The sequence below is a fragment of the Myxocyprinus asiaticus genome, chromosome 32 (genome assembly GCF_019703515.2).
Source record: "Myxocyprinus asiaticus isolate MX2 ecotype Aquarium Trade chromosome 32, UBuf_Myxa_2, whole genome shotgun sequence".
NCBI classification, from domain to species: domain Eukaryota; kingdom Metazoa; phylum Chordata; class Actinopteri; order Cypriniformes; family Catostomidae; genus Myxocyprinus; species Myxocyprinus asiaticus.
The window spans coordinates 19,978,658-20,005,723 of record NC_059375.1 but is presented as its reverse complement, the minus strand read 5'-3'; the positions used below and the strand labels follow the sequence as shown (position 1 = coordinate 20,005,723).

Sequence of the window (27,066 nt, the reverse complement as noted above, 5' to 3'; positions counted from 1 at the left end):
TTTATGACTAGATACTGCGACTTACGCATACTACATGTGGTAACCGCGGTATAAGCTGACTCTGATCGTTGAATTATTGAAAATTTAAAAGCTGAGAGTCACAGACATGTTTTCCGGGGTTTTTATTTTTATTTTATTTTTTATGAATAAGCTAAAAACTTAAGCTATTTTAATGATTCAAGAATAGAAAATTATCTGGACAATTGTGCAGAATTAACTGCAAAAATAAAGACTATTTTAGTGTGGCTTGCTTCTGTTTCACAAATTTGTTCAGTTTCATTTATTGATTAGTTTAATGACCACTTCTGGAGATGCCACTGGGTGATGACAAATGTGCGTCTTATGTGCAGTGAGTGAGTCACTGAATCGTTTTGAGATGTTTACGATCGAAGTCTGCCAAGAGAAACTTTATAGTATATAAGCAATATAAGAACAAAGCAGATCTATAACTTCCGTTCAGTTTGTGAACTGCCGATCATGACCTTTCATCTAAAAAGACAGCAATAATAGTCTAATAATGAGTACCAATAACATCCATACCTTCTCCTTTATTAAAATTTGCATGTAAAATCAACTGACTTCAGTAGAATGGTTAAGCATTATAAGAACAAAGCAGATCTACTGTATCATTTTCCTACAGTATTTAAACTGCTGGGCATGACTTTTATCAGAAAAGACAACAATAGCCTAAAAGTAATTTTGAGTTTCAACAATGTCCTTTCATCATTGTAAAGCGTATTTCACATGAGTTGAGTCGAGGTTTCAATGCTCCGTTCAACGCCAGCATCAAGCAGCGCTTTGCCCTCCACGTCAAGCGTTGTAGTAAGCGTCACGGAGGGGCGAATTTACGAGCTTGCCATGCAAGAAACCGGGAGGTGTGCAAAAAATATTGAAAACATTTATTTGGAAGAGAAACAAATGTCAATGGCTTTGATTGTAGAAAGTAAAAAGAGGACTCGTTTGTTTAGGTCTTTTTTTTTTTTTTTGGTGAATGTAATTACTGTAGTTCAATAACTGGGATCTCTGTATACTCAGATAAGGTAATAAAATAAATTGAGACATTCAATATCTCTTCATAAATTTGGACAGTTTTAAAATATTTACTGTAGCTTTGTACACTCAAAGACATCATTTGTGAGGCAAAAATGTGTGAAAAACACTTGTGTGAAGTTGGAGCCGAGGTTGCGCTCACGCATCACTTCATAGACTTCAATGTATTCGGCAGCGCATAAATGAAAGCCCCTCAACATGTATAAACATCAGTTACTTTTAAACATTAATAGCTCCTCCGCCCTTTTCTCTCTGTGATGAACAAGGTAGACTCACATGCCGATGCTGAAGTAAACAAACAACATGCCCCTCTCATTCAGTCGGTCGGTACATGTACGAGGTCACTGTTTGTTTATGAATGAGAAGTTTCACGAGTTCCGCTTCTCACTGTGCATGCGCTGCTGTAGCCAAGCACGTGATTTGCGACAGTTAGACCGCAAATGCCAAGCACATGATAGGCTGCTGCTGTAATCAGTCACGAGGTCATAAGAGCCCTTAACCACTGATGTTGTTTTGCAATGCGCAGCCACAGGCAGAGACAAAACGATATGAACTTGTGTATTTGACTTCTATTCCGAGTCCCAATTGTTACCATGTTTTTGTACATGTAACATTGTTAGCAACACAGTCAAACCATTTTAATCTACTGAAATATTTTCCAGGACAAATAATTATTTTCCAGGACATTTAGGTATTTTTCAAAATGACTTTTCCATGACTGGAAAACTGCATTGCAAAATTACATGTTTTCCAGGACGTGTGAGAACCTTGTGAAGTCTCTCTTGACCTGACAGAAGTCTCCAGGACAGAGATGAGATCTTACCTTGGCCAGGTATTTGCGGGACTTGCTCTCATTCTGATGACGGCAGGCGTGAAGGTAACAGGTAATGGCAGATACGCCAAGGTGTGGCTGACGATCTTTGACAAAGATGTTTTCCAAGTAGTCTCCCCACATTGCCCATGCTTTCACCAGAACATCGTGCATCTGCACTGCAGCAGAGAAAGCCTTATTTGCCTCTTCTGACCTAGAGGGCGAGATAAGGAAGAAAAATGAGCAGGTGAAGCAGAAATTTGTCAGATTTAACTTTAAAATTCTTGATATCTCAGGTATCTTTCAATGTGCAGGATTAAACTTGAGTCAGCAAAAATTTCTGCAACTGGCTTACAGATTAAAATGAACCATGTAAAATGGGTGATAATTATATATCAAGTTTTTACAGGTATTTCCAAAAAAGATGACAAGGAGCATTTAGGAGGAGGATCTGACGCAATGGTGAACTCTTTTACTTCCAAAATCTAGACAGTCGGCCAGCACCTAACTGAAATTAGCTGACCAAGTCCAATATTTTGTTTCATCAGATGCTTTAGAGCTTTGAGAAATTTGTCCCCTGAGAGTATCTTTTCTAGGGCCCTTAACAGAAGCAATTTAAGAATAGAACTTGAGAGAGGCTCATAAAGGGTTTTATAACTGACTGAAAGCAGTGGATGAGACTCATCATCTGTGCTTAAAGCCTCTTTCCTCACCATCACCATCTCTAAATGTTACCCCACATGACACACCTACTAAACCAATCACGTATAATGGGACATTTTAATGAGTATTTGGCAAGCAACAGAATAACACTTGATTGCAATGGAAGTCTGGGGAGCCCAAATCCACTGAAGACTTCTGTCAGTCGTGGACATGTATAATATGTTTTCTGCTCATGGCCTTTACTGAAAATCGGGCCTGGAGAGCATACAAGTCCCCACGCCCAGTCAAGTGTCAAACATCTTCGTCCGAAAGCGCTCGTGCTGCTTTATCAAATCCCTACATTAATATTCACAAAGGATAAAAATGTAATGATTGCATTAGGCCCTGCTGAGGCTGGGGAAAAAATTCTGCTGATCGCAAAGATTTCACAAATTGCTATTAAGTTAATTACTCAGCGTGTGTATTTCATAAGTTATTCCAATCCAGCGGCAAACTCAGGGGTCACCATAAATTCACCCATGATGAGAAAGAGAGCAAGAGATGGGTTTATAGAGAAGTATATTTTTAGTAGAGCATTAGCTTTTCACAACCCATACAGCTTCTTTAATTTTAAGTGTCTGACAACCGATATGCTAAGCCAATTTTTTATTTTTCAGTTTAATTTTGCTTTTTGATAACCAAATTATTAGACTATAACAATAGAAACAATAAAAATTATGAATATTTTATAACATTATAATGATGGTCAAAACTGTGTTTTGTGCTGTCTAACTATTACTATTAAAATGCTATGCATTTCTCACTTCAGAATGATTGGATGTTGCATACAAAGTTAATGCAAACTTACGTTACTTTTCCTGTTGAACGTAGAGTGTTGCAATGGCATTGTTGGGTTATATTCTTTAAAGACCCAACAAATGGTACCATGTATCGGTAGACCCCATATAACAGAACTTATGCCTGATTAAGTATAATGTGCGAATACTGGTTAAAAATATAATTCCAACTGATTATCAGTCTCTCTAGATTACAGAGTACTGAGAGAGAGTCTGAAGGACCACAAAGCAGCTTATCATCATCAGTTTTTCTGTTTGTTTAATGTCTTGTTGGCTGTTAAAACACCTGACCTGATAACAATACACATTAATCTACTGTATTCTAAGGTGTAAACCAATTAAAATGGAAGATTTTCAACAGGAAATGCTAACTGACTCATGAAAATGCCAGTCAATAGAAATATGACATAGGGTAATCACTCATCATGTTTTCAATGCCATTATCCTCTGCTGAAGACACTCTATATAAGGTTAATTACTCATCATACTCTCATATTGACTGTTAACGACTGTTTTGACCTCATTATTGGCCTTAGGTTTTACGAGTGATGATTAGTGAAACAAACACTTGCACGCACACACAGATGTTTATCTTCTTCCATAATGACTCTTTGTCGATAATGCCCATTTGAAAAAGTGAGTTCTTAATAATCTCGCTTTCTCTGTCTGATTCTTTAATGTCAGTTCAAAAAAGACTCATACACAAAAGATAACGAGAGTGGAGTCAATTAATGACAAAGAAAGAACGAATGAGGGAAATAAAGAGAAGGCTCAGTTAAGTGACAGGCAGAAAGGGAGAGAAGATGAACAAAGCCAGGGATCAACTCTTACTTATTGATCTGGGCTAAGAACATGCCCTTGAGAGCGTAGAACTCGGCGGTCATCTCCTTAGTGAAGTACTTCAGGTTGGTGGACTCAATCACCTCCAGACCCTGATAATAGAGCAACAAAATAGTAGATTATTTCATCAATATGAATTTTTCATATTCTCACGTAGAATCATTTTACATCCTAAAAAAAAAAAAAGAAAAAAAAAAAAAAAAGAACAGTTTGATTTTTCAGACTGTGCGAACTTGTAGTTTCCTTCTGTAGAATTCTTAATCATCAAAATTCAACACCACTGACAACAGAGTACATCAGCTGTAGACATCTCAGTAGTTTAAGAGTGTGGCAGAGAAATGATAAAGGGAACAGAGCAGGTCAAAGTGATAGCTGGGAGAGAGAGAGAGAGAGAGAGAGAGAGCGAGAGAGAGACTTATTAAATCCAATGGTACTTTAATGACTTGAGCTCAGTTGAGGCAGCTCCATTAATCAGGCTTAAACGAATGATGCACCCAGCAGCCCATTCCTTACACTGTTTGGAATGCATTCCTTACTCTGACAGCACTGCAGCCATTCTCAACGTAATGAGAGCAGCGTTATTTGGATTAAGAGAGTCCGGCTAACAGCAAAATGAATAGGTGAATCCATAGCAGATAGCAGAGTAGATGGCAATGAAGTGAAGTAAAAACTTTTTGACATCACCAATAATATGATAGAGAAATTATATATTTCTTTTAAATCTCAAAAAGTATAATTCAATATTTCAAGAAAAATGTGTGTAGACAATTTATTTGTATGAATATCTTTTAAAACTTTAATATAATATTTTTTTTTAATATTTATTTTAAAAAGTATTGTATTAAAAAAGTATTGCACTCATTTATTGCTAAGGTGTTTGATTAATATTTATTCAAAATTAGAATTTGATTAACACAGCATATGCTTTTATGTGAGAATATACATGTCAAGTGTATTTTTTACTATTTCTATTCTTCCAAATATCCATTTTCTTTTACATTAATTTGACACTTTTATTGATATCTTTTTTGTTTTTATGTGAACTGCACTGAGCTGCAATTACACTATGGGAGGTGTTATACAAATAAAATGTAGTCTTTTTTTTTTTTAATTCAGATTATTGACCACATATTGGTGTTGGAAGATTCACAGTCCACTCACCTGCATGCACTCGTTCTTGCCCATGACTCCAGCCAACTGCAGGTAGCATTTAACCTGCTGCCGGATCTTCTGGAAACAGTCTACAATAGGCACGGTGGGGATGGTGTGGATTCGACTCAGAATGTCCAAGGCGACATTGACTAGACCTTGCTTCCGGGCGATCTTCCCATACTGAATAATGGCTGATGCGGAGGCGTGCACTCCAAGCATTGCATTGTTAGTGTTTGGGTCATGCTGTGTGTTGGTTTCATAAGCGGTCACAATGGCTGCAAAAAGAGGAAGATGGAAACAATTTTAATTGGGGCAAAAGTGATTAGTCTTTAGAATGTCACTGACATAGCAGTCATTGCTGGGTCATAACGTACATAATGGAAGTTAATGTCAGGGCAAATTCACTGCTGGCCATTTACTCTTTAAAAGTGATCACTGTGAATGCATATAGTGGCCCCCAAAAGTATGTGACTTAAAGGTGCTATATGTAATATTTTTACTGTACTAAATCATAAAATGACCATATGTCATTAGAGAATTAGGAAACATGCTAAGTTGAAATACTGGCTTCTCCGTTAACAATGCTACAGCCAATATATTCTACTTTGAAGTTTCCATTCCAGCCGGAATTTCTGTTTATGTTTTGGCGTGTGTGATCCTGCTCACTCATCAAACAGTATTTCAACACCGTCGGGTTGCCAGATTTGAACAAGTTTGCAAGCTGCAGCCATGGAAGCCAGCAAACAAACTGGATCAAAGATAACAGATTCCACCCGACCTAAAAAGCCTCGCCATCCGTCTAAAAACCACCATGACCAGAGGCATAGTAAAACAAGAATAAATACTGGAGATGCCTTTGGAAGATGGAGACAGTTTAAAGCCCAGAAATCCTTTAAAAACGGATGCTGAGTTGGGCTAATTTGCGTGTCAACATTCTGGCAACCCGCATGAGCTTCGAGTCTGGGGCGGGGCAGACAACACTCCAATATTTTGAATTTGGACTGAAGTACCCATTTCAAACGCTTGTTGAGAATCTTACATATAGCACCTTTAAGTGTCCATATACTTTTTGGGGCCACTGTATGTGAAGTATTTTGACACCATATGCCAGCATACCTTGGTAGTGGTGCTGCCGCCACATAAAGATGCAGCTCCAATGGGAGAGGTCGTCAGAGACAATCGGTAGCCTGTTTCGCCAGGTCTTCACTACGGTCTTCATATCGTGGAGGCTGGTGTTGCGGCCCAGGTTGGCTGGCTGGAGGCCTGCATTAATCTGTGCAGCTTCCTGCAGCTCAATGATCTGCTGGGCTGACTGAGTGAGAATAATCCAGGAGTAAACTTATGAGCATTTCAATGTGGTTACCAAAAACATCTCATGGGGAGATGCAACATCCTCAAGTCCTCTTCAAAGGAACTCTTAAAGCATCTCCGAAGAGACGTTTAATTCTGAGGTATACACTCATCCAAAGATCCAAATACCACACACAGAGAGCACTCTGAAATCCATTACAGCAACTGTATTACAGACTTATGATTCCTATTGAGATATAAATAGAGAAACAAAGTCTCAAGGTGGCTGGTCAAATAGATGGATCAAAGTATTTTAAAGCCATTTATCCAGAGAATAGGCAGGGAGAGGGAGCACTTGACTGAGGCATCTATTCCCCTAATGTCTAATCACACTCTTAAATGACACTTAGACCACACCAGCACAGAATACGGACTGTGATGACCCAAAAATGCTATCCATTCCTTACAAACTACTGATGCATGACCTTAACATATCAGGCTGTAAATACACAACTACTGGCAGCCATGCACGCTTACTGAAAAGCTACATGGATCTTTAATCTCCTCTGTGAATTGGAAGAGAAAGATGCGAGTGAGGGAGTTTGGCACTTACAAGGTTTACAGCATGACGGCTTACTATACATACAATGAGTAGCTGGCTCGAGCCATGATAATGAATTATGCCAGTCTGCAAACACACATACACATATCAAAAAACAATTTATTCAACAGTAATACCTGGTTTACAAGATAAATGTTCCCAACTCAGTCTATGGACTTGCCGAATTAAATCCCCCAAAACAAAATAAATTAGGCAATACAATATTTTTCACAATTATCTGTTAATATCAGCTGATGGCACATTATAACCTTCATTCTGAGTGCCCTTTCATCATGTAAATGTAATTTTCTTGCAGGTATTTAATCAAACACTATCTGATGGGGGAAGTAATTACGAGCCATTTTTAACTTGGTGCCATTCTCACTCTCTCTGTCTCACCCCTCCTGTCTGCCTCTCCCGTCCATTTCAATCGCTTTTATTGGACTTGGTTTTTGGGTTTGGTTTCAGGTGTAAACAGATTCAAGTATATTCAATTATCAATGAAGTCAAATAGTTTTTACAGTGCTGTATTGATATTCCTCAAACATTCTGGTTTCTGGTCTTAGGTTTGTTCTAAACCCCTAACCTTAAGCATTAAACATATGCAATTAATTCAGCCCGAACCGCTTAACAAATAGACTCCATTCAAACTTTGTAAGTAATTTCAGTCTTAAGGAATGGTCACTGTCACACTAGAGGTCTGCAACCCAAGCCGGGCCTGACGGGACCTGAGAACCTGCAAGGATTCGGACCAGGTTCGGGTCAGTTTTTCAAGTATGACTTTGGGTTAGGGTTTGTAATTAATGAAAAAATAAATAGGCCTACTGAACCTTTTTCGCACACACGCACGTGCCCTCCCTCACAGACGTGTGAATGGATGAGTGTCTGCTCAGTTTTTCAACTGCTTTCCTATGTAAACACATGCTGGACGAACATCACAACAACCCTAAACTTTCCTACAATTTTAACACTATTCTTTGGCTGCCCTGCAAGCACAGGTATTTCTTTCAGGGAATTCAAATCTAGTTATTCAGTGAAAACTGGTCCAATAGGAAAAAGGAGAAGTGTATACTGGTGTCAGTGTTGACATAACAGTCCAGTGAGAACTAAATTGTTGAACGACATGTTTATGACATACAGATGTAATGTGGCATTTTACTATTTACTATTAATATCAAGCAACAAAAATCCCACTGAATACAACCCTTCAATTATGTGGATCACAGAGCAATCAACCATTACCAATAACAGCAAGTGTGACAAAATCACCATCTCCAACATCAATGTTTAATTTCCTCAATCTGGCTGTCATATTTGACCATCACACCACAGCTGAGCTCAAGAAGAGCGCTCCTCATCTCTAACAGTCCCTGGAGGACACGGTGCACGGCCAGCACTCACACATTACCCTAATCTACAGGCACACATCACCTCGGCTCCGTCCCATTGTGTGCGCTGCCTGATTATACATGAGGCAGTCAGGAGGCTGTTCTTTCTGCTGAATATTAATACAAGCTGCCTATTGAGCACCACAATGGTGCAGTCAACACTATCTCAGACATTTTAGAAAGGGCCAAAGGGCCAAAAAAGAAGGGAGGGAGGGAAAGAGAAAGAAGGGGTCAAGTCTGACAAAAGTAGTAGTGATTGAGGACATATTATGCAAAAACGAGCACGAGAAAGGAAATTATAAGAAAAGTGTCTGCTTTTACCATTCTCTCTGCTACTATGGGTTTGCACAAAGACACACGCTCTCATATGAAATGAGACTGCCTGAGTCACTTGCTTGTCAGTGGTGATATCTGACCATATATTCTGCTTTTTAGACATCATTATTTGAAATTGACAATCAGTTTAGATCGCTAGTGGTGCTCTGAGTTGGACTGCTCAAAAAAGTTAAAACAGCATAGAGAATATTAAATAAATGGCAGAAAAATGTCTGGTAAAAGGGTGTTTGTCAGCTCGTGCGTGTGATGTTCCTCACCTGCAGCAGTGGTGTGTGTACATGAGAAACTATGTGTGGCAGTCTCTTCCACTCTCTGATGGCCAGACTGCTAGCCATCTCCACCAGCCGTTCGATAAAGTTGAGCTGTTGTTCCTCAGGGTGACAGATGGCCAGGTAGCCACGATGCATGTTCACCTTCCAGGCCATTTCCTTAGGACAACTCAGCTCCACCTGACACACATAAAACCACAGTCTTTTAGCACACTTTCATTGGGGGTGTTGCACATTTAAAGGGATAGTTCACCCAAAACTGAAAATTATGTCATCATTCACTCACCCTTATGTTGTTCCAAACCCTTATGAGTGACTTTCTTCCATGGAACACAAAAGGAGATGTTAAGTAGTATGTCAGTCTCAGTCACTATTCACTTTCATTGCACCTTTTTCAGTACAATGAAAGTGAATGATGACTGTGCCTATCAGTCTAAAAATCTCTTTTTGTGTTCCACAGAGGAAAGTCATAATAATAAATCGATATTGCTCTAATACAACCGTTCTACAAACAAGAGGTTTGATTTGCATTTTAGGCACAATATGGTCAGCTATTTTCTGTATTTTTCAAAGGTTTCAAATGATGCCAACTGCTGTCTGGAACTCATTGTTAATTTTATTTATTTATTTATTTATTTTTATAGTTTTTTTGCTTCAGTCGAAAATGTCCTTTTAAATTTGTCAGTATTTCTTCATGGCATATTCATTCATTTTAGTCAGTACTCTGACTAAAATGGCATGTAATTTTAGTCACCAAAAATAATACCTTTTAGTTGTTGATAATGTGCAAAATGACAAAAACGTATAACAGACCAAACTCTAATCAAATATTCAAACATTTAGAAAAAAACGCAAACATTTTCTTAATTTAAACATGTATCAAAGACATAAAAGACAGGCTGCATACAAAATACTGTGCAACTGTCTTTGTTGTAAAGAGATCCTGAAATAATAGCATATAATGAATATACTAAATTATTAGCTACTTTTAAGAAATAAGTCTACTGTATTCTGAATTCTTCCTGCTTTAGAGACTGCTATTCATTTTCTGTGTTTAGTCAGCTTAGGATATTACATTGCGTGTAGTGTTTTTACGAAAACAGCGCATTCACGAGTTACGCAACGCAAGGCATATTATGACTAGCGCATAACTTAGTTCATGTTCACCTGTTCATTTGCTTCATTGTCTGTGCAAATGTAAGTTGTAATATTATGTATGCTGTGGTATTGAATGATGTATTTAGTGATTCATCTCATGTATAAATAGCATCTGTTTGAGTGAGGTAATTAACCCATTTTAAAGCCGTTCATTTTGCCGGTGTTCAGCACGTTCATCTCAAGCAGCAAAATCCCTAACATACTAGAATATTGGATAAGATGAATCCATATCTTATCTTTTTCTATAAACACTAATCTCAAGATGTTTCATCTTCCATTTATATTACACTGTCAATATCTTGCAGTATAATTTTTTTCGATATTTAATCAACACTATGCTTTAATAAAATCGTTTAATTATCATCATGATGCATCTTTTTGATCTTGTTTTAGTTATCGTTGACAAAAAAAACGCTTTTGTCAGTGATTTCGTTGATGAGATTAACACAGCTGGAATTTTACAAACATAGACAAGTGGAGTGATACAAACAGTGAAACATCCCAGTGTTGTTATACAAAATATTAGCACTCTTGGAACACCGCTTGTCAAATCACATTAGAGGACCAGAACTGTTGTATAACGCAACGCTAAAGAAGACCCAGATCGCAACTGAATAACCATAGCCAAATAACCAGGCTGAAATAACCATCTATAGAGTTTTCTGGCATTGTGCAATATGACAACACGGAGGGATTTACACTCTCTGGTCAGTGCGCTCTTATCATTGCAGACATGTGATGAATAACCCTGCGATGTGGCTGGTCTTATCCACCCACCTTTAATTGAAAGAGGGGACATTTAAACTTCCTGAGAGCAACTGCTGCTGCCAAGCAGCCTGCCCTGGAACGGAGAAAACAAATCACTTCCCAGCAGATGTTTGAGCAATTATTCAAGCACGTATCCGTAAATATTAGATGCAAAGCGAATGGAGAGGGAAGGGGAGGATGAGGGCTGCTGGGCTGGACAATTTAATTAGGTGTCACCTTAGGACAGAAACCTGAATAGATTCATTCCAAGTCTCCTTGAACAAGAGCCAAGAGTATTTATAATGTGTCCAGCCCTATCACACACTTTTTCTACTTTGTTTTAGAAGTGACACCCATGAATTAAAAACCAATGGCAAGGCTACAATTTTGAACAGTCATAAACAATTCTGCAAGCACAGTTAGTGTGACTTTCTAAATAATAAAAGTGGTGTGCTTTCACATTCTGCAATATAGTGAGACTAATAATAAACCAAGGTGTAATACAAAAGTCTAACTGTGGTTCGTGGTTATGTGACTAGACCTGGATATTAAAGCAAGGAGAAGTGTGTATGCACTTAAGGCCTGTTCACACCAAACCCGTATTTCGGTGCAATTGTTCGTTCCAAATGAGCTTTTGAACGGTAACAATGGATTCCGATGGCACTATTCACAGCAGGTCCGACAAATCGTCCGCCGACAATACAAAGGTTTTTATGAAGGAGAGTGGCCTGATTTTTTTCTCTTCGGACTGCAATGAAAACTTACTGACCACTGAGAAAAGAGCTTTTTGCCATTTTTACAGAGTCATTGCAGCTGCTCAATCCAGTGTGTTGGTGGCGCTAATCTACTGGCAAACACCGGCATTGACGTGCAGCTGATACACACCCTGAAAATGATATACTTAAAAATAGTTGCAGTTCATGAACAATTAACCCTTTGCACTGCAAACATAAACCCGGTCTGTTTTTGAAAGTTTGCTTATGGTTTTTTGTCTTAAATGTACATTGTTTAATATGTATATAATTGTGCCTTTTATGGTATTAAAAATGGCAGTGAGGTTCGGCAATTCGTTTTCACTAAGCTCATAATAAAATATCCCATAAAAAGACTGGTTACATGCAATGTTTTAGACAAACAAATTGCAGAACCACACTGCTGTTTTTGTTGAAAGGACAATATAACAAAGAATTGCAATAATTTAAATAAAGAAAAGACCGTGAGCCAGTGTTTTCTTTTATATTATTTTTAATATATGCATCAAATTTTACACTATACCTGTTCTTCTCAATATACATTATTCCATGTGTATTTATATCACTATACCACTGTTATATTATCCAGGCAATAATACAGGCATTATAAAAAGAGAAGTTGAGTTTGGGAGTCTGGAATTTAGACCTACTTGTATGCAACAGCTCTCTTTACTCATCCCACTCGCATAAACAACACAGATTATATACTCCTCAAAATGCATCAACACCATGGAAAGAACATAATAAAACAGTTATGCCAAAGTAGGTAAATAAATGCTTTAACAGCGTTCAGTATATTAATCTCAAACAGCTGAAGGGTGCGGACAGGAGACTGGTCTAACAACAGCACCACCTACTGTACTGGGGTGAAATAGTTTTTAGTTCCATTTTTGTACGGACTCTGTGTGAATGGACCTTCTGTCAGAGTTTTTTCTTGCAAAATAGTCATGGATTAGGTGTGAACAAGCCTTAAAGGAATAGTTCACCCAAAAATGAAAATTTGCTTATAATTTACATTTTACATTTATGCATTTGGCAGACGCTTTTATCCAAAGCGAATTACAGTGCACTTATTGCAGGGACAATCCCCCTGGAGCAACCTGGAGTTAAGTGCCTTGCTCAAGTGGTGGCTGTGGGGATCGAACCAGCAACCTTCTGATTACCAGTTATGTGCTTTAGCCCACTGAGACACCACCACTCCTAATTTACTCCACACCTGATAATTTACTCACGCTCAGGCCATCAAAGATGTATATGACCTTCTTTCTTCATCAGAACGGAAAGTATCCCAGGTTAATAGCTTCATCCAATGCAAGTGAATGGACATCAATATTTGATGTTCCAAAAAGCACACTTAGTCAGCATCAAAGTAATCAACATGACTCCAGCCAATCAAGGAATGTCTTCTGAAGTGAATCGATATGTTTGTGTGAAAAACTAATCACTAATTAAAACGTTATTAACTTTAAAAAAAAAAAAATCACTTCCTGTAAACACTCAATGCTTCCAGTCGCTGTCACGTGTCATCATCACGTTGGCGCATTCATGCGAGAATTCAGAAGTTCCACGCTGTTTACCACAGAGGAACGTACTTCACGTGAGTGTTAGGTAAATTCAAACAGCTACAGAGAGCTGGCGGGAAATGTTTTAATTAGCGCTTTGTTTCTCACACAAACGTATCGATTAACTTTAGAAGACATTCCTTGATCAACTGGAGTCGTGTGGATTACTTTGATGCTGCCTAAATATGCTTTTTGGACCGTCAAAAATGTGTGTCCATTCACTTGCATTAGATGAAGCTAAAAACCTGAGATACTTTCCTAAAAATCTTAAATCCTGTTCTGATGAAGAAAGAAGGTCATACACATCTTGGATGGCCTGAGGGTGAGTAAATTATCAGCAAATTTTCATTTTTGGGTGAACTACTCCTTTAAGAGTTAAAAGTAAATAGAAATTATACTCAAGTGATAGTATGGGCACGGATTCAAAATCTAGCCAAACATTCAAGTGTCTAGCCAAAAACATACTTGAGGGAAAGTATACAAGTTTCCACATTTAATTGTCCTAATGTGTTAAAAATGTTAAATTCTAATTTTTCTCAGCATTTGAAATTGAGCGATTTTCTCATTAAATGTAACAAACTTAACCTTGTGCGAACTCGCGTACACATTCATGGACGCAGTATTTTGGCTTCGCTATATGCAACGCATAATTTTATTTCCTTTAAGTTCAGTGGCCCTAGCAACTGCCCCTTTGCCCACATGGGCTGAGGTGCCCCTTTGGGTGAAATATAGACTATAGTCCGACATTTCTTAAATTATCAAATGCTTAGTAATGTACACATCTGAAATTATGTGACTGTATTTTTGTGTTATAGTATATAAAATCTCGCTGTTTATTTTGTAACGTTTACAATGGCTGTTAGATAATCAGGCCAACCAGATCTTCATTATCATTTGTAATCAGTCAAATATTTCTCTGTTAGCATGTAATTGAACATCTTCAAATAATGCCTTAACATTTTTTTTTCAGTTTTAAATTACCTTTATTTACTTTAAACAAGTCATCAAACATGCCTCTACAAGTGATAAAACATATGTGCGGTGGCATGGAAACTCACATAGGTGCAAATTCCTGCTTTTCAGTATAAACAGGATCTGAGTAACACAACCGACCCAGAAAACCACAATCTTTTCAACTTGTTCGAGTCATTTATGTCACTTACAAGTAAGTGAAATGCATAATTGTTTTTCAGTTGTCCCCACAGAATGATTATTAGGCTACTGTAGATTTGATACATTAATAGGTTACTGATTTAATGCCATCAGACTTTGGGTCTGTTAATTAAAATGAGCAATTTCTTTGTGTTCAGCTGAAAAGGGCATATTAAGTTATCCAGAAAAGAGCAGTGAATTTTTTCTCTTTTTCAGTGTTGTTGCTTGATTAATATTCCCTACAATTTTAAATGTATGAATTGTATGCAATCTAAAGGACTGTTAATTATATAATAATTATTATATTAGTAGATACCATGTGCCCCCTTTGTTTTTCCTCAATATTTTTAAAGCAGCATAAAGTGAATCTGGACATTATAAAAAGATTATGTGTTGTGCATGTGCTCTTTATATGTACAGCAAGGTTTAACCATGGATTTAACAAATAAAAAAATATTCATCCTGCATAAAGTGAGATTTTGTCCAATACTGTATATATTAGATGAAATCATGTTTAATGATCCAAAACAAATACAAATTATTTAATTCATGAATCCCACTACCTTTGTTTAAGAAAACTTTTACTTTTTAAATGTACAATCATCTCTGCGCATGAATGAAGCTAGCAATGTCGGGAGATGTTATCCGCAACCAATAATCTAGAATCAATTTTTTACATTTCACTTATTGTTAAGGTGTGGATTTGGCTTTGGGAAACTGACCAGCAGCTATGTGCCACTTTATCCCGGAGCAGAAATCGAAAGCAATGGGCGGTCTATTAAGTGAAATAATTCTGCTATGAAATTATGCAAGAGCAGAAATCTTTACCAATCAAATGCTTAATTGTACAATGAAGGCATAAAAGTTGAATGCTGCACCTGCAAATTAGGACACACTGATCTGCAAGATCATACATGTTTATTATTTTGATGCAGGGATTTTGTGTGTGTTCGCCGGGATTCATGAAATATGCTTTGCCAATATACAGTATTTTTAAGCTTACATATTCAATTGAGGGTGCTCTAATGTTTGCAACCCTGCAGAACCGGGCCTGCATCTAGCTGGCAGCTGCACTGACATGATTACAAAACAAGATACCTTATTATATACTTAGCTATTCATTTATTATTGAATGGTAGTGTACTCTACTAGCTCACCTTTTGCTGCGCTACCATGTTTGCATAGCACATCCTTGATTTTTCTGGCAATGTGACGCATTACAAAAGGAATATTTGCTAACCCTCACGGTCTCTGCACACTCCCTTTTGATTTCCTCGTTCTTAACTTTGATTTATAGTTTGCATTTATGTAGGCTATAAGGTTTGCAACTTCACTAAAACAATGTTTGAACTCCCTCAGGCTTACTGCTTATTTCGCAGGTTCCCAAACAAGCATATCACGTAGTGCATTCTGGGTTGAGTGAGCGGAATCTTCAAAAAGGTGCTCTCCACTCAGGTGGAATTATCATTGCTCCACTCACATGCTCTGGGTGCTACTAATTACAAATAAAAAAGGGAAATGGAAAATGCACACAGCAGTCATGCTAAGGTCTCAGGAAGTTAAAAAAAAAAAAACATGTCTGATGAAAATGTTCTCAATGTCCTGACTAAATTAGTCTCTAGGACACCAGATGTAAAACAAACCATTATTCCTGTTACCTGAAATTGTTATACTTTAAATTATGTCTGTCAACTTTTCACACTTGTCCATCTTCAACTATGGTTACAATTAAAACATATTACTTTAGGTCAAAGACTGTGTTGTGGTAACTGATAAGATGAGAACATCACGATGTGGCCATTTAAAATGGATGTCACTGGTTGTTTTAAGTAAATGTAAAATTTGAGGGAGTGCATGTCATTGGCTTGTAAGCATAATCAGATGTTTTGATAAGAGTAAAGATTTAACTAAAGATAACATGCAATACATGTACTCTGGTCTAAATTAAGTTATAAGGAGAAATCATAAAAATATGATTTAGTATTTGAGTAAAGCACAAATTCCCCAAAATAATGCTTAAGTATAGCAATGAAGGGCAATTACTCAAGTACTTTTCAAGCATGTGTGTGCAGATTAGATTGTTGTACCTGCACTAGAGCCTCTTTCATGGCAGCCCAGTTGGACAATCTCCATGCACACTCCAGCACCAGGTATGGGTTGCTATGTCCTTTAGATTGCCCATACTCGGTCAGAATCTCCCACTGGTTTAGTTCTTTAGAACAGCTAGAAAAAAGCATAACATTTAAAAAGATAAAGGAAGAAATTAATAGAAGCAATTGTCCAGACTGTAAATGAATTTCATGGAATGTGGATTTGGTCAAATTTAAATTTGGAACGTATGCCCAACCCCTTTCCTTATCCAGGTGCAGCATAAATCAAATTAATTAACTCCCATATTTATGTGTTGTTTTTTTTCAAGACTGTAAAGTTCTGATCACAGTCAGTATGTCCAATTTAGACTTTGAGACGATATAGACTCAGACTGTCTTAGTGAGACGTGGCCTCAAGTGTTGAATATAAGCTGTGGATGGGGACAGACAGGTTTTATTAAAAAACTGTTTTAACTCACCGGATCCAGTGATCTTCCCAGAGCTGGTACTCTGGGAAGATAGCAGGAGAGGCATTGAGCTCTTTGCGAGCTTTCTCCATCGCCTTCTCGTAGGTTTCTTGAGCCTAGTGAAAATGGAATAACCATTATTGTTGGCAGCACCTTTAAATGCCGTTATAAGATGATGTAGAGCAGGGGTCGGCAACCTTTTTGACATGAAGTGCCATTTTTTATTTTCCTGGTCAATGGCTGTGCCGAATTTATGTAAATAAAATAGTGTACTCCTCTCTTGCCGTTGCTGGCATTTGTGCCATAGGTTGCCGACCCCTGATGTAGAGGAGCAATACCTGTATGGCTGAAAGACATTTGTTTCTCACCTGTTCAAAAAAGCCATGCTGCTCGTATGCGATGGCTGTGCTCGTCTCGGGGAACTTGCATCTCTTTTGCCACAGCCCCGCCCACATGTCCTCTTCCTGCAGTAGGGAGTAGAGCTCCGCCAGCGAGTCGAGGATCTCCTGAGGGAATACAAGAACACATTCACAAAGAATATAGGGGACAAACACATCCATATTCAGAAGTGCCCCTATGAGATGACTGCTTAGCATAAGCAGCTTGAATGCTGGGATACTTCAAACCAAACTATAGTTGAAGTCAGAAGTTTACATACACCTTATAGCCAAATACATTTAAACTCAGTTTTTCACAATTCCTGACATTTAATTGTAGAAAACATTCCCTGTCTTAGGTCAGTTATGATCACTAATTTATTTTAAGTATGTGAAATTTAAGAATAATAGCAGCGAGAATGATTTATTTCAGCTTTATATTCTTTCATCACATTCCCAGTGGGTCAGAAGTTTCTACACTTTGTTAGTATTTTGGGAGCATTGCCTTTAAAACTTGGGTCAAACATTTTGGGTAGCCTTCCACAAGCTTCTCACAATAATTTGCCGGAATTTTGGCCCATTCCTCCAGACAGAACTGGTGTAATTGAGTCAAGGTTCGTAGGCCTCCTTGCTCGCACACGCATTTTCAGTTCTGCCAAGAAAATCAGGGCTTTGTGATGGACACTCCAATACCTTGACTTTGTTGTCCTTAAGCCATTTTGCCACAACTTTGGAGGTATGCTTGGGGACATTGTCCATTTGGAAGACATATTTGTGAGCGAGTTTTAACTTCCTGGCTGATGTCTTGAGATGATGCTTCAATATATCCACAAAATTTTCCTTCCTCATGACGCCATCTATTTTGTGAAGTGCACAGGTCCCTCCTGCAGCAAAGCACCCCCACAACATGATGCTGCCACCCCCATGCTTCACGGTTGGGATGGTGTTCTTCGGCTTGCAAGCCTCACCCTTTTTCCTCCAAACATAACAATGGTCATTATGACCAAACAGTTACATTTTTGTTTCATTAGACCAGAGGACATTTCTCCAGAAAGTAAGATCTTTATCCCCATGTGCACTTGCAAACTGTAGTCTGGCTTTTTTATGGCGGTTTTGGAGCAGTGGCTTCTTCCTTGCTGAGCAGCCTTTCAGGTTATGTCAATATAGGACTTGTTTTACTGTGGATATAGATACTTATCTACCCGTTTCCTCCAGCATCTTCACATGTCCTTTGCTGTTGTTCTGGGATTGAGTTGCACTTTTCGCACCAAACTACGTTCATCTCTAGGAGACAGAATGCGTCTCCTTCCTGAGCGGAATGATGGCTGTGGTCCCATGGGGTTTATACTTGCGTACTATTGTATGTACAGATGAATGTGGTACCTTCAGGCATTTGGAAATTGCTCCCAAGGATGAACCAGAGTTGTGGAGGTCCAAAATTTTTTTCTGAGGTCTTGGCTGATTTCTTTTGATTTTTCCATGATGTCAAGCAGAGGCACTGAGTTTGAAGGTAGGTCTTAAAATACATCTACACCTCCAATTCAGTACACCTCCTATTAGAAGCTAATTGGCTATTTGTCTAAAGGCTTGACATCATTTTCTGGAATTTTCCAAGCTGCTTAAAGGCAGAGTTAACTTAGTGTATGTAAACTTCTGACCCACTGGAATTGTGATACAGTCAATTAAAAGTGAAACAATCTGTCTGTAAAAAATTGTTGTAAAAATTACTCGTGTCATGCAAAAAGTAGATGTCCTAAACGACTTGAGAGAACTAGTTTGCTAATATTAAATCTGTGGAGTGGTTAAAAAATTAGTTTTAATGACTTCAACCTAAGTGTATGTAAACTGACTTCAACTGTAGCTGATGGGTCAAAACAGAAGCTATTGAAAATTCAGCAGGCAAGATCATTCCGTGTGACACTGGGGAACCTTCAAATCACATAACTTCCTTTTACAAGAATATCAATGGCAACAAACACTGAAGAAGAGCTTAGGCATTACTGCACCTGCTGTGGAGGCGTGATGCTTTCCTGCTCATAGAACTCAGTGCTCTGTTTGGGTTTGATGTGCAAGCTAAGGCCCTTCTCGAAGGCTTGCTGCTCCAGCATCAGGGTGGAGCGCAGCCAGAGATTGTGGGTCTTGCCCAAGTACTTCAGTACGCAGGGCCTGATGGGAATGGGCGGCACGCACTGAGACATGGCCTCCACAAAGCAGTTTAGAGCACTGGGCTGGCAATCCCTTTGAGCTTGATGACTACCACTACACAGGAACGGACCCATCTCACCCGACAGTGCCTGAAAATGGGAGAGGAAAAGTAAAAAAAAAAAAATCAGCATGTGTTTGATCAGTATATAATGATGAGGATTGAGAATAATAAAAGGGTAGAGATAACCCAAATACCCTTTGATGCAGGAAACATCTTCAATAATTCCTTACACACCAAACATCAATGATAGATATATATATATATATATATATATATATATATATATATATTTATAAATATTCAATAGGCATGCCAACTCTAAAGAAAATGGCCCACACTAACCGAAGAGCATTGCAGAGAAAAACTATTGCATTAAATATGTCCTAGTTTTTATACCTATTGAAAAAACAAAGTTGTGAAGATTTCTATTTTGAATGAATGTTGTAATAGTTTAAAGCCTTAGTCATTCCAAATGAAATCTCTTTAATGAAAAGTCTAGTACTTAAGACATCTGGTCCATTAAACTGATATTTGCATAAAAGGTTTAATTTCTGCTCATTAGCAAATGCTGCATGTTTAAGCTCAGTGGCAGGGGCAGAAGACAGCTTAACCCACCCACCTATCCCCACACTCATGCAAAGGGCTACAAGATGAGCAGGTTCATAACCTCTGACACCATTAACAATATTTTGCATGCCCTTTCTCCAGCGATACGCATTATTATTAGTAAAACAGGCAGTCTACTCTTTTAATCGCAAAAAAGGTCAGTTTAAAATCAGCAGCAGTCATACTCTGCATTTAGATGGAAACTGTTCATATGAAAAAGGCCAAGTGTTAGCTCAGCTCTTAAGAGAACTGGGACAGTGAAGTACTCACATGCTGCTGACGGTCTGACAGAATCTTCCAGAGGCGGGGGAAAAGCTGGACCCACGTCTTCTCAGCCAGTGGGGTGGAAATGTGGCACAACTGAACCAGAGCATTCAAAAGAGCTCCAGTCTAATTAAAAAGACAAACACACACAGGAGTCTTGTTTAATGATAGGTGATATATCTCCAATTAATCAGTGACGTTTAGCCAATTTGAGATTATAAGCAGATAAAAGTGCCTGCTTGCCCAATTAACAGAAGTGCTAGCACCTTCTGTGAGTTGCAAACACTACCAACAGCCTGGTCAACGGATAATGCACATTTTCTGTTTTCAAATATCTCAAAATGAATTTTGCTTTTGTGTAATTGTGTAAAATAAATGTTTATTTAATATCAGCAATACTTTGTATATTGCCATATTTTAATTTATTAGCATTAGCCTATATGGTTCACCCTTCTTAAAATATTTACATAGATTCATTCATACATGCCAGAAATTTACTTTATTAAAAAGCTAATTTACCCAAAAAATGAAAATTCTCACATCATTTACTCACATTCATGCCATCCCAGATGTGTATGACTTACTTTCTTCTGCTGAACACTAATGAAGATTTTAGAAGAAGATCTCAGCTCTGTTGGTCCTCATAATGCAAGTGAATGGTGACTAGAACTCAGAAGGCCCAAAAAGGAGATAAAGGCAGCATAAAAGTAATCCATAAGACTCCAGTGGTTAAATCCATATCTTCTAAAGCAATATGATATGTGTGGGTGAGGAACAGATCAATATTTAAGACCTTTTTTAATATAAATCTCCACTTCCTCTTTCAAATTCAGCCACCTACTGATCTTTTTCCTCACCCTCACCTATCATATCGCTTCTGAAGACATGGATTAAACCACTGGAGTTACTTTTATGCTGCCTTTGTTAATTTTTTAGCTTCTGAGTTCTGGTCACCATTCATTTGCATTGTATGGACCTACAGAGCTGAGATGTTTTCTAAAAATATTTGTTTCCGTTCAGCAGAAGAAAGTCATACACATCTGGGATGGCATGAGGGTGAGTAAATGATGAGAGAATTTTCATTTTTGGGTGAACTATCCCTTTAAAGGCAATATTGGCCCACTGGAAAAAATTAAGGGATATTTTTTTTTTACCTTTATGACAGCATATTTTTCCAGTGTTTGGGGGGCAAATTTATTTTTTCTTCAAAAACCACATGCTAGACAACTGATGAAAAAAAGAGGAATTCACCATGGGTCTTTTTTTTGTCCACATATTTGAAATATCTGGGGCATTTTAGTCACTTTTGGTGCCATTTTTGCCAAGAGTCTTGGTTTACTTCTGACCCTGCCACCAACATACATTTCTCACTTCCACATTTGAAGCAAAAAGACACGCTTACTAATTAATCTCGACTTACCACACCTGACATTCAAGGTAAAAAAAAGACTAGCTATATTCTTCCCAAAAAATACTTTCATATGGGATCACTGTGCTTTCATATGCATGACAGGTCATCACCTCATGCTACAGAATAATTCTTAGAGCATAACTGCACAAAAAGGTGTGGACCTCTGACCACAAGAGGAAAGGAGATGTTAGCATAAGTCAGAATCCAAATGCGTGTTGTGGTTCCTGACAGTAGCTACAGTGGGCAACAAAGGCAGGTCAGGGCTTTGAACTCCTCACTTCATTATTTGTCTAAAGCCTGCTTGAGAGGTGCATATAAAACAGCACCGTGTCCAGGATTAAACAGAAATCAATGACGCCATGACCTCAAAGCACTCAGAGACGCAATCCAATGTCGCCCTGATCAAACTCTTTAACAGAGACGCTTATGAGGGAGCAGCCAAATGAGGAAGAGCAGGTTAGAGATTAAAGGAGCCAGAACAAATGGTGCATATTAAACCACCGTGTTCAAAAGCCTGTACGAATTTGGCGTGTGAAAAACAAATTCCTGTCTAACGCCCCATAACACGAGAGTCCTTTAAAAGCATAGTTCACCTAAAAATGAAAATTTCCTCATCAATTACTCACCCTCATGCCATCCCAGATATATGACTGACTGACTTCTGCTTAACAAAAATGAAGATTTACTGAAGAATATTTCAGCTCTGTTGGTCCTTACAATGCAAGTGAATGGTGACCAGAACTTTTAAGCTCCAAAAAGCAGATAAAGGCAGCATAAAAGTAATCCATAAGACTACAGTAGTTAAAACTTTATCTTCTGAAATGATATGATAGGTGTGGGAGAGAAACACACCAATATTTAAGTCCTTTTTTACCATAAATTCTCATTCCTGCCCAGTAGGTGGGGATATACACAAAGAATGCGAAGGACCAAAAACAAAAGAAGAATCTGAAAGTGGAGATAGATAGTAAAAAATGACTTAAATATTGATCTGTTTCTCACTCACACCAATCATATCACTTCTGAAGATATAGATTAAACCATTGGAGTAACTTGAATTACTTTTATACTGCCTTTATCTGCTTTTTGGAGCTTAAAATATTTGGTAACCATTCACTTGCATTGTGAGGACCCATAGAGCTGAAATATTCCTCTAAAAAGCAGAAGAAAGTCATACACATCTGGGATGGCATGAGGGTGAGTAAACGATGAGAATTTTCATTTTTGGGTGAACTATCCCTTTAAGTTTTATTTTCCCGATGTTTGAGACAGTGTGTCATGCTCGTGAGGGTGGCATATGTTGAGGTGATGGCTCACCTTGACCTCTCTCAACGAGTCAAGGAACTTGTCGTGTCGGTTGGTGAGCATGTGCAGCTGGTTGCCTGCGTCTCGCTCCGCCTGTTCCTTGGTCTTGGGCAGGCTGGTTTGGTCTCCAGGTGCCAGCTCGATGTCTATCTCCACATCCTAGAGCGATAAAGGTCATTAAATCACATAATATGGGAGGAAATTTAATTTACCGTGTACAATTTCTACCTGCACCTTTTGACCACTGAATTTCCATGTTTTTTCATGATTCCCTGATAAGGATAAAAATAATTTTTTTTTAATATAGATTGTGTTTAAAAAAATGCAATTTCTAGCTGATGAAATATTTTAGAGCTAAAATATTTATATTTAAAAATGTATATTTATTCACAATACAGGGTTCCAACACAGTTTTAAAATGTCCTGATATTTCCAGCATTTTTAGGACGTACACTTACAGCAGGCCTCTAATGCACATAAACTCATCACTTTGATGTAGTGCAAATGCAATTTAAACCTTTGCTGTAAAACTGAATTTTATATCAGAGTTGGTTCAGTTAGGCAGAGGCACAAACCAGCTTCTCTGTACAAATGTGTGTATTGACAAAACAGCACAGCTGACCTCCTCCTTGGTCTCGCTGTTTTCTCTCTCGCGAGGTTCCTGTTTGATGTGTGTTGCCATGGCGAAGGCTGCGCGGTCGTGGCTGTCGGCCAGGTTGATGACGTTGGTGATGGAGGGGAGCATGGAGCCCTGGCAGCTGGTGCCAATGGTGGTGTTCCTCTCACAAACAGCCAGCAGCAGCTGTGGAACAGAAACAACAAATCAAAATCTGCATACATAAGCAAATGCTCACAGCTGTTCATTCTGTGAAGATCGCACCAAGAAAGAAGCTGATGTTCACATTTATTGACACTCAGGGTCCACAGTTTTTGCCACACTGTAAATGACAGGAGACAGTTTATATACTTGGCAGATGCTTTAATGCATAGCAACATACAGAGCACTCAAGCTACATATCAGGGGCAGATCTAACGGGGTGGCATAGGGTGGCAACTGCCACCCTAAGAAAAAGCATAGCATCCCAGCATTTGATACCTTGATGTATACATTATATACTTACTTTGGTGTTTCAACCCCTTGGCCCCATTTACACCTTGCATTAGCATAGCCCTCATGCCACCCCCTTGCCACCCCATAAATTATTTTTTAGATCCGCCCCTGCTACAAATGTTATCTGGTTGTGTGTTTCTTATTAATTGAACTCATTACCTTGCCGTTGCTAGAGCATTGCTCTCCTTTTTCCCAGCAATTAACATTTCTTATCGACCATGAAACTACATTTTGAATTTTTCAAAAAAATATATTTTTTCTTCATGGCAATATGATTACGTGCTTTTTTCCTTGCATATTCATGTCACACGGCACAGGTCATTGTGTCACTCGCAGCATGATATACAAGATCAGCCATTTTCTCTGTGAAATTGCCTATAACAAAAATGTGACCCAAAAAAAAGGCAGTGATTTTGTTCCATTTATTTGAACTTAGGAATATTTAACATCTGTGTCACTAAAAAAAAACTCCAGACATCCTAGATTAATTTCTGATGGTACATTTTGCACTAAGGTAAAAGCAAGTTTCTTTAATAGGTGGTTTAATTTGAATCGCTCGAATTTCGTACATCAGCAAGGGTCCGATTTATTCTTACAATTCTACTTAATCAATGTCTTACATTGTAGTTCCTTATAAACTTACCAGCCAACTTGCGAATAAACGCATATTATTTACTCCCTAAAGTCCCCAAAGTTTACTAGCATTCAGCAGAATCAGCATGTGTTCATTTTGGATCCTATTGACAACTATATGATTCAGCATTGTTTAACAGCTGTCATTTTGTACCACTGTGGGGTCATACCACCACCGTAAATTTCTAAAGGCTAGACATAAGCTCCAGCAGTGAATATTCCTAAACTCCTTGGCAGGATGAACTGGTGCACACAGTCACCATGTGTAGGACAGCATTAATAATTCACCAGCAAGAACAGCATTGACTGTGGCTAAGATGGATGGATTGTGACTTGACTTGTGTGTGAGCAGCCAAAAATCAGAACTGTTACATCATCGTGAATATATTAACAACAAGAGAGGCCTGAACAGTGGCCTTCAAGCTAATTAAGCAGGTAAAACTCTCTGAATGATCTTCAACCCAGCTGTAATTTTAAGAAATCATCAAGGCATTAAGGGGAAAATTGCAATGCTACAGTGATACAGTAAGCAGACCAGCATTATGCATGGTGCAATTACCCTGGGCAAATTATGCAAGTGCAGCTTATATGAAGTATTATCAAATGTGCATTCGGCTTAAACCAATGACAAGAGATATACAGTATATCAGTGACCATACCAGACAATATTAGCATTTTGTTATTTGTTTAGAATTTTATTTGGCTGAAAAATTCTATGCCAGGTTACTAAAGATTCCATCTATGGGGCAAAACGGTATATATTCATAATATCTACCATCATATCAGTTATCGGCCATTAGACATAAATAATTAGAAGGTATTTACCAAAATGTCTATATTGGTGCATCGCAACTCATGATTTTATTGGTGCAGCAAACAAAAAAACTAATTCAGGATGAAGGTATTTTTCCTAATATTTGTACTTAATTCACCAAAAATGACAATTCTGCCATTATTTACTCACCCTCATTTTTTCAACTTACTTTCTTCCATAGAACACAAAAAGAGATGTTAGGGACCGAAAGATTCAGTCACCATTCACTTTCACTGCATTTTTTTCCCCCCAAACAATACAAATTAAGTGAATGATGACTGAGGCCATTCATTTTTTTTTTTTTTTTTAATCAACTCTCATTTTTAGGTAAACTATCCCTTTAAAAATAATCGTTGTGTGAAGGTCTTTACCTCAATGCACTGTTTGATCCAGAAGTGGATGCCCATGGCTTCCCAGTTCTGTGAGCAGCAAATATACAGAAGCCTCTCGTAGACACGTCGCTTCATTGACGCATCAAACACCTCAAAAAATTTAGCTCTGATCAGTGGCTGGGTGCAGCGCAGCCCTGATAAAAACGCTGGCTCCAGCTTGGATGTGATGTCACTTCCTGAGAGGTTCTCATCTCTGAAAAAATATAAATATAAAAGCACTTCAGACAAACACGCAGCAAGACCATTGCTTTATTTACCTTCTGAGACAGCGTGAAATGGAGCGTGACAATAACAAACAACATTGTGGGTCTTTGTCAATAGGGAATGCATGATGTGTTCCAGCATGGTTATAACTAGAGCTGCTGATTTAGGCCTATGGGTTATTACAAGGATGAATTGCTCTTGACTATGGAGAAACAGACTCTCGCCCAGGGTGGCGGTGGCCCCTAATGTCTCTTGCCCCTCATCAGCCAAATGCCCCCAGCCCCACTTCAGCAATCAGAACTCGTCCTGCCACCCTCTAACCAGCCGCGGACCCCGTTATTAATCGGCATAATTACCTGTAGACGTAATTAACGAGGTCCAGAAACTGGGCATTCAACTCAAGGTCGTCAGGAAAGCGCTTCTCAATGTAGGTCATCATTTTCACCAGCAGAATTGACTTCTCTCTCTGATTAGGCACCTAGGCAAAAGAGAATGAAAAAGGATGAGAGAGAGAGAGAGAGAGAGAGAGCGAGTGCAAGACAGCAGAAAGGAAAGGGATTTAAAGAGAGTAAGAGGGGA

General features: G+C 38.3%; 1 protein-coding gene across 2 annotated transcripts in view; it reads right to left on the bottom strand.

Moving 5' to 3' along the window:
* The window catches only part of trrap (transformation/transcription domain-associated protein), a 133,162-nt gene that overhangs the window by 35,939 nt on the left and 70,157 nt on the right, over window positions 1–27,066 (bottom strand). For both annotated transcript variants that reach the window (XM_051667374.1, XM_051667373.1), the window contains 14 exons: window positions 26,844–26,965; window positions 26,263–26,476; window positions 23,956–24,135; window positions 23,346–23,492; window positions 20,624–20,743; window positions 19,548–19,835; window positions 17,533–17,670; window positions 17,177–17,280; window positions 16,695–16,830; window positions 9,225–9,416; window positions 6,469–6,664; window positions 5,362–5,627; window positions 4,192–4,292; window positions 1,874–2,075 (listed from right to left, as the gene is read on the bottom strand). In XM_051667374.1, the coding sequence (XP_051523334.1) occupies window positions 1,874–2,075; window positions 4,192–4,292; window positions 5,362–5,627; window positions 6,469–6,664; window positions 9,225–9,416; window positions 16,695–16,830; window positions 17,177–17,280; window positions 17,533–17,670; window positions 19,548–19,835; window positions 20,624–20,743; window positions 23,346–23,492; window positions 23,956–24,135; window positions 26,263–26,476; window positions 26,844–26,965 (2,406 nt within the window). The remainder of the gene's footprint in view (window positions 1–1,873; window positions 2,076–4,191; window positions 4,293–5,361; window positions 5,628–6,468; window positions 6,665–9,224; window positions 9,417–16,694; window positions 16,831–17,176; window positions 17,281–17,532; window positions 17,671–19,547; window positions 19,836–20,623; window positions 20,744–23,345; window positions 23,493–23,955; window positions 24,136–26,262; window positions 26,477–26,843; window positions 26,966–27,066) is intronic.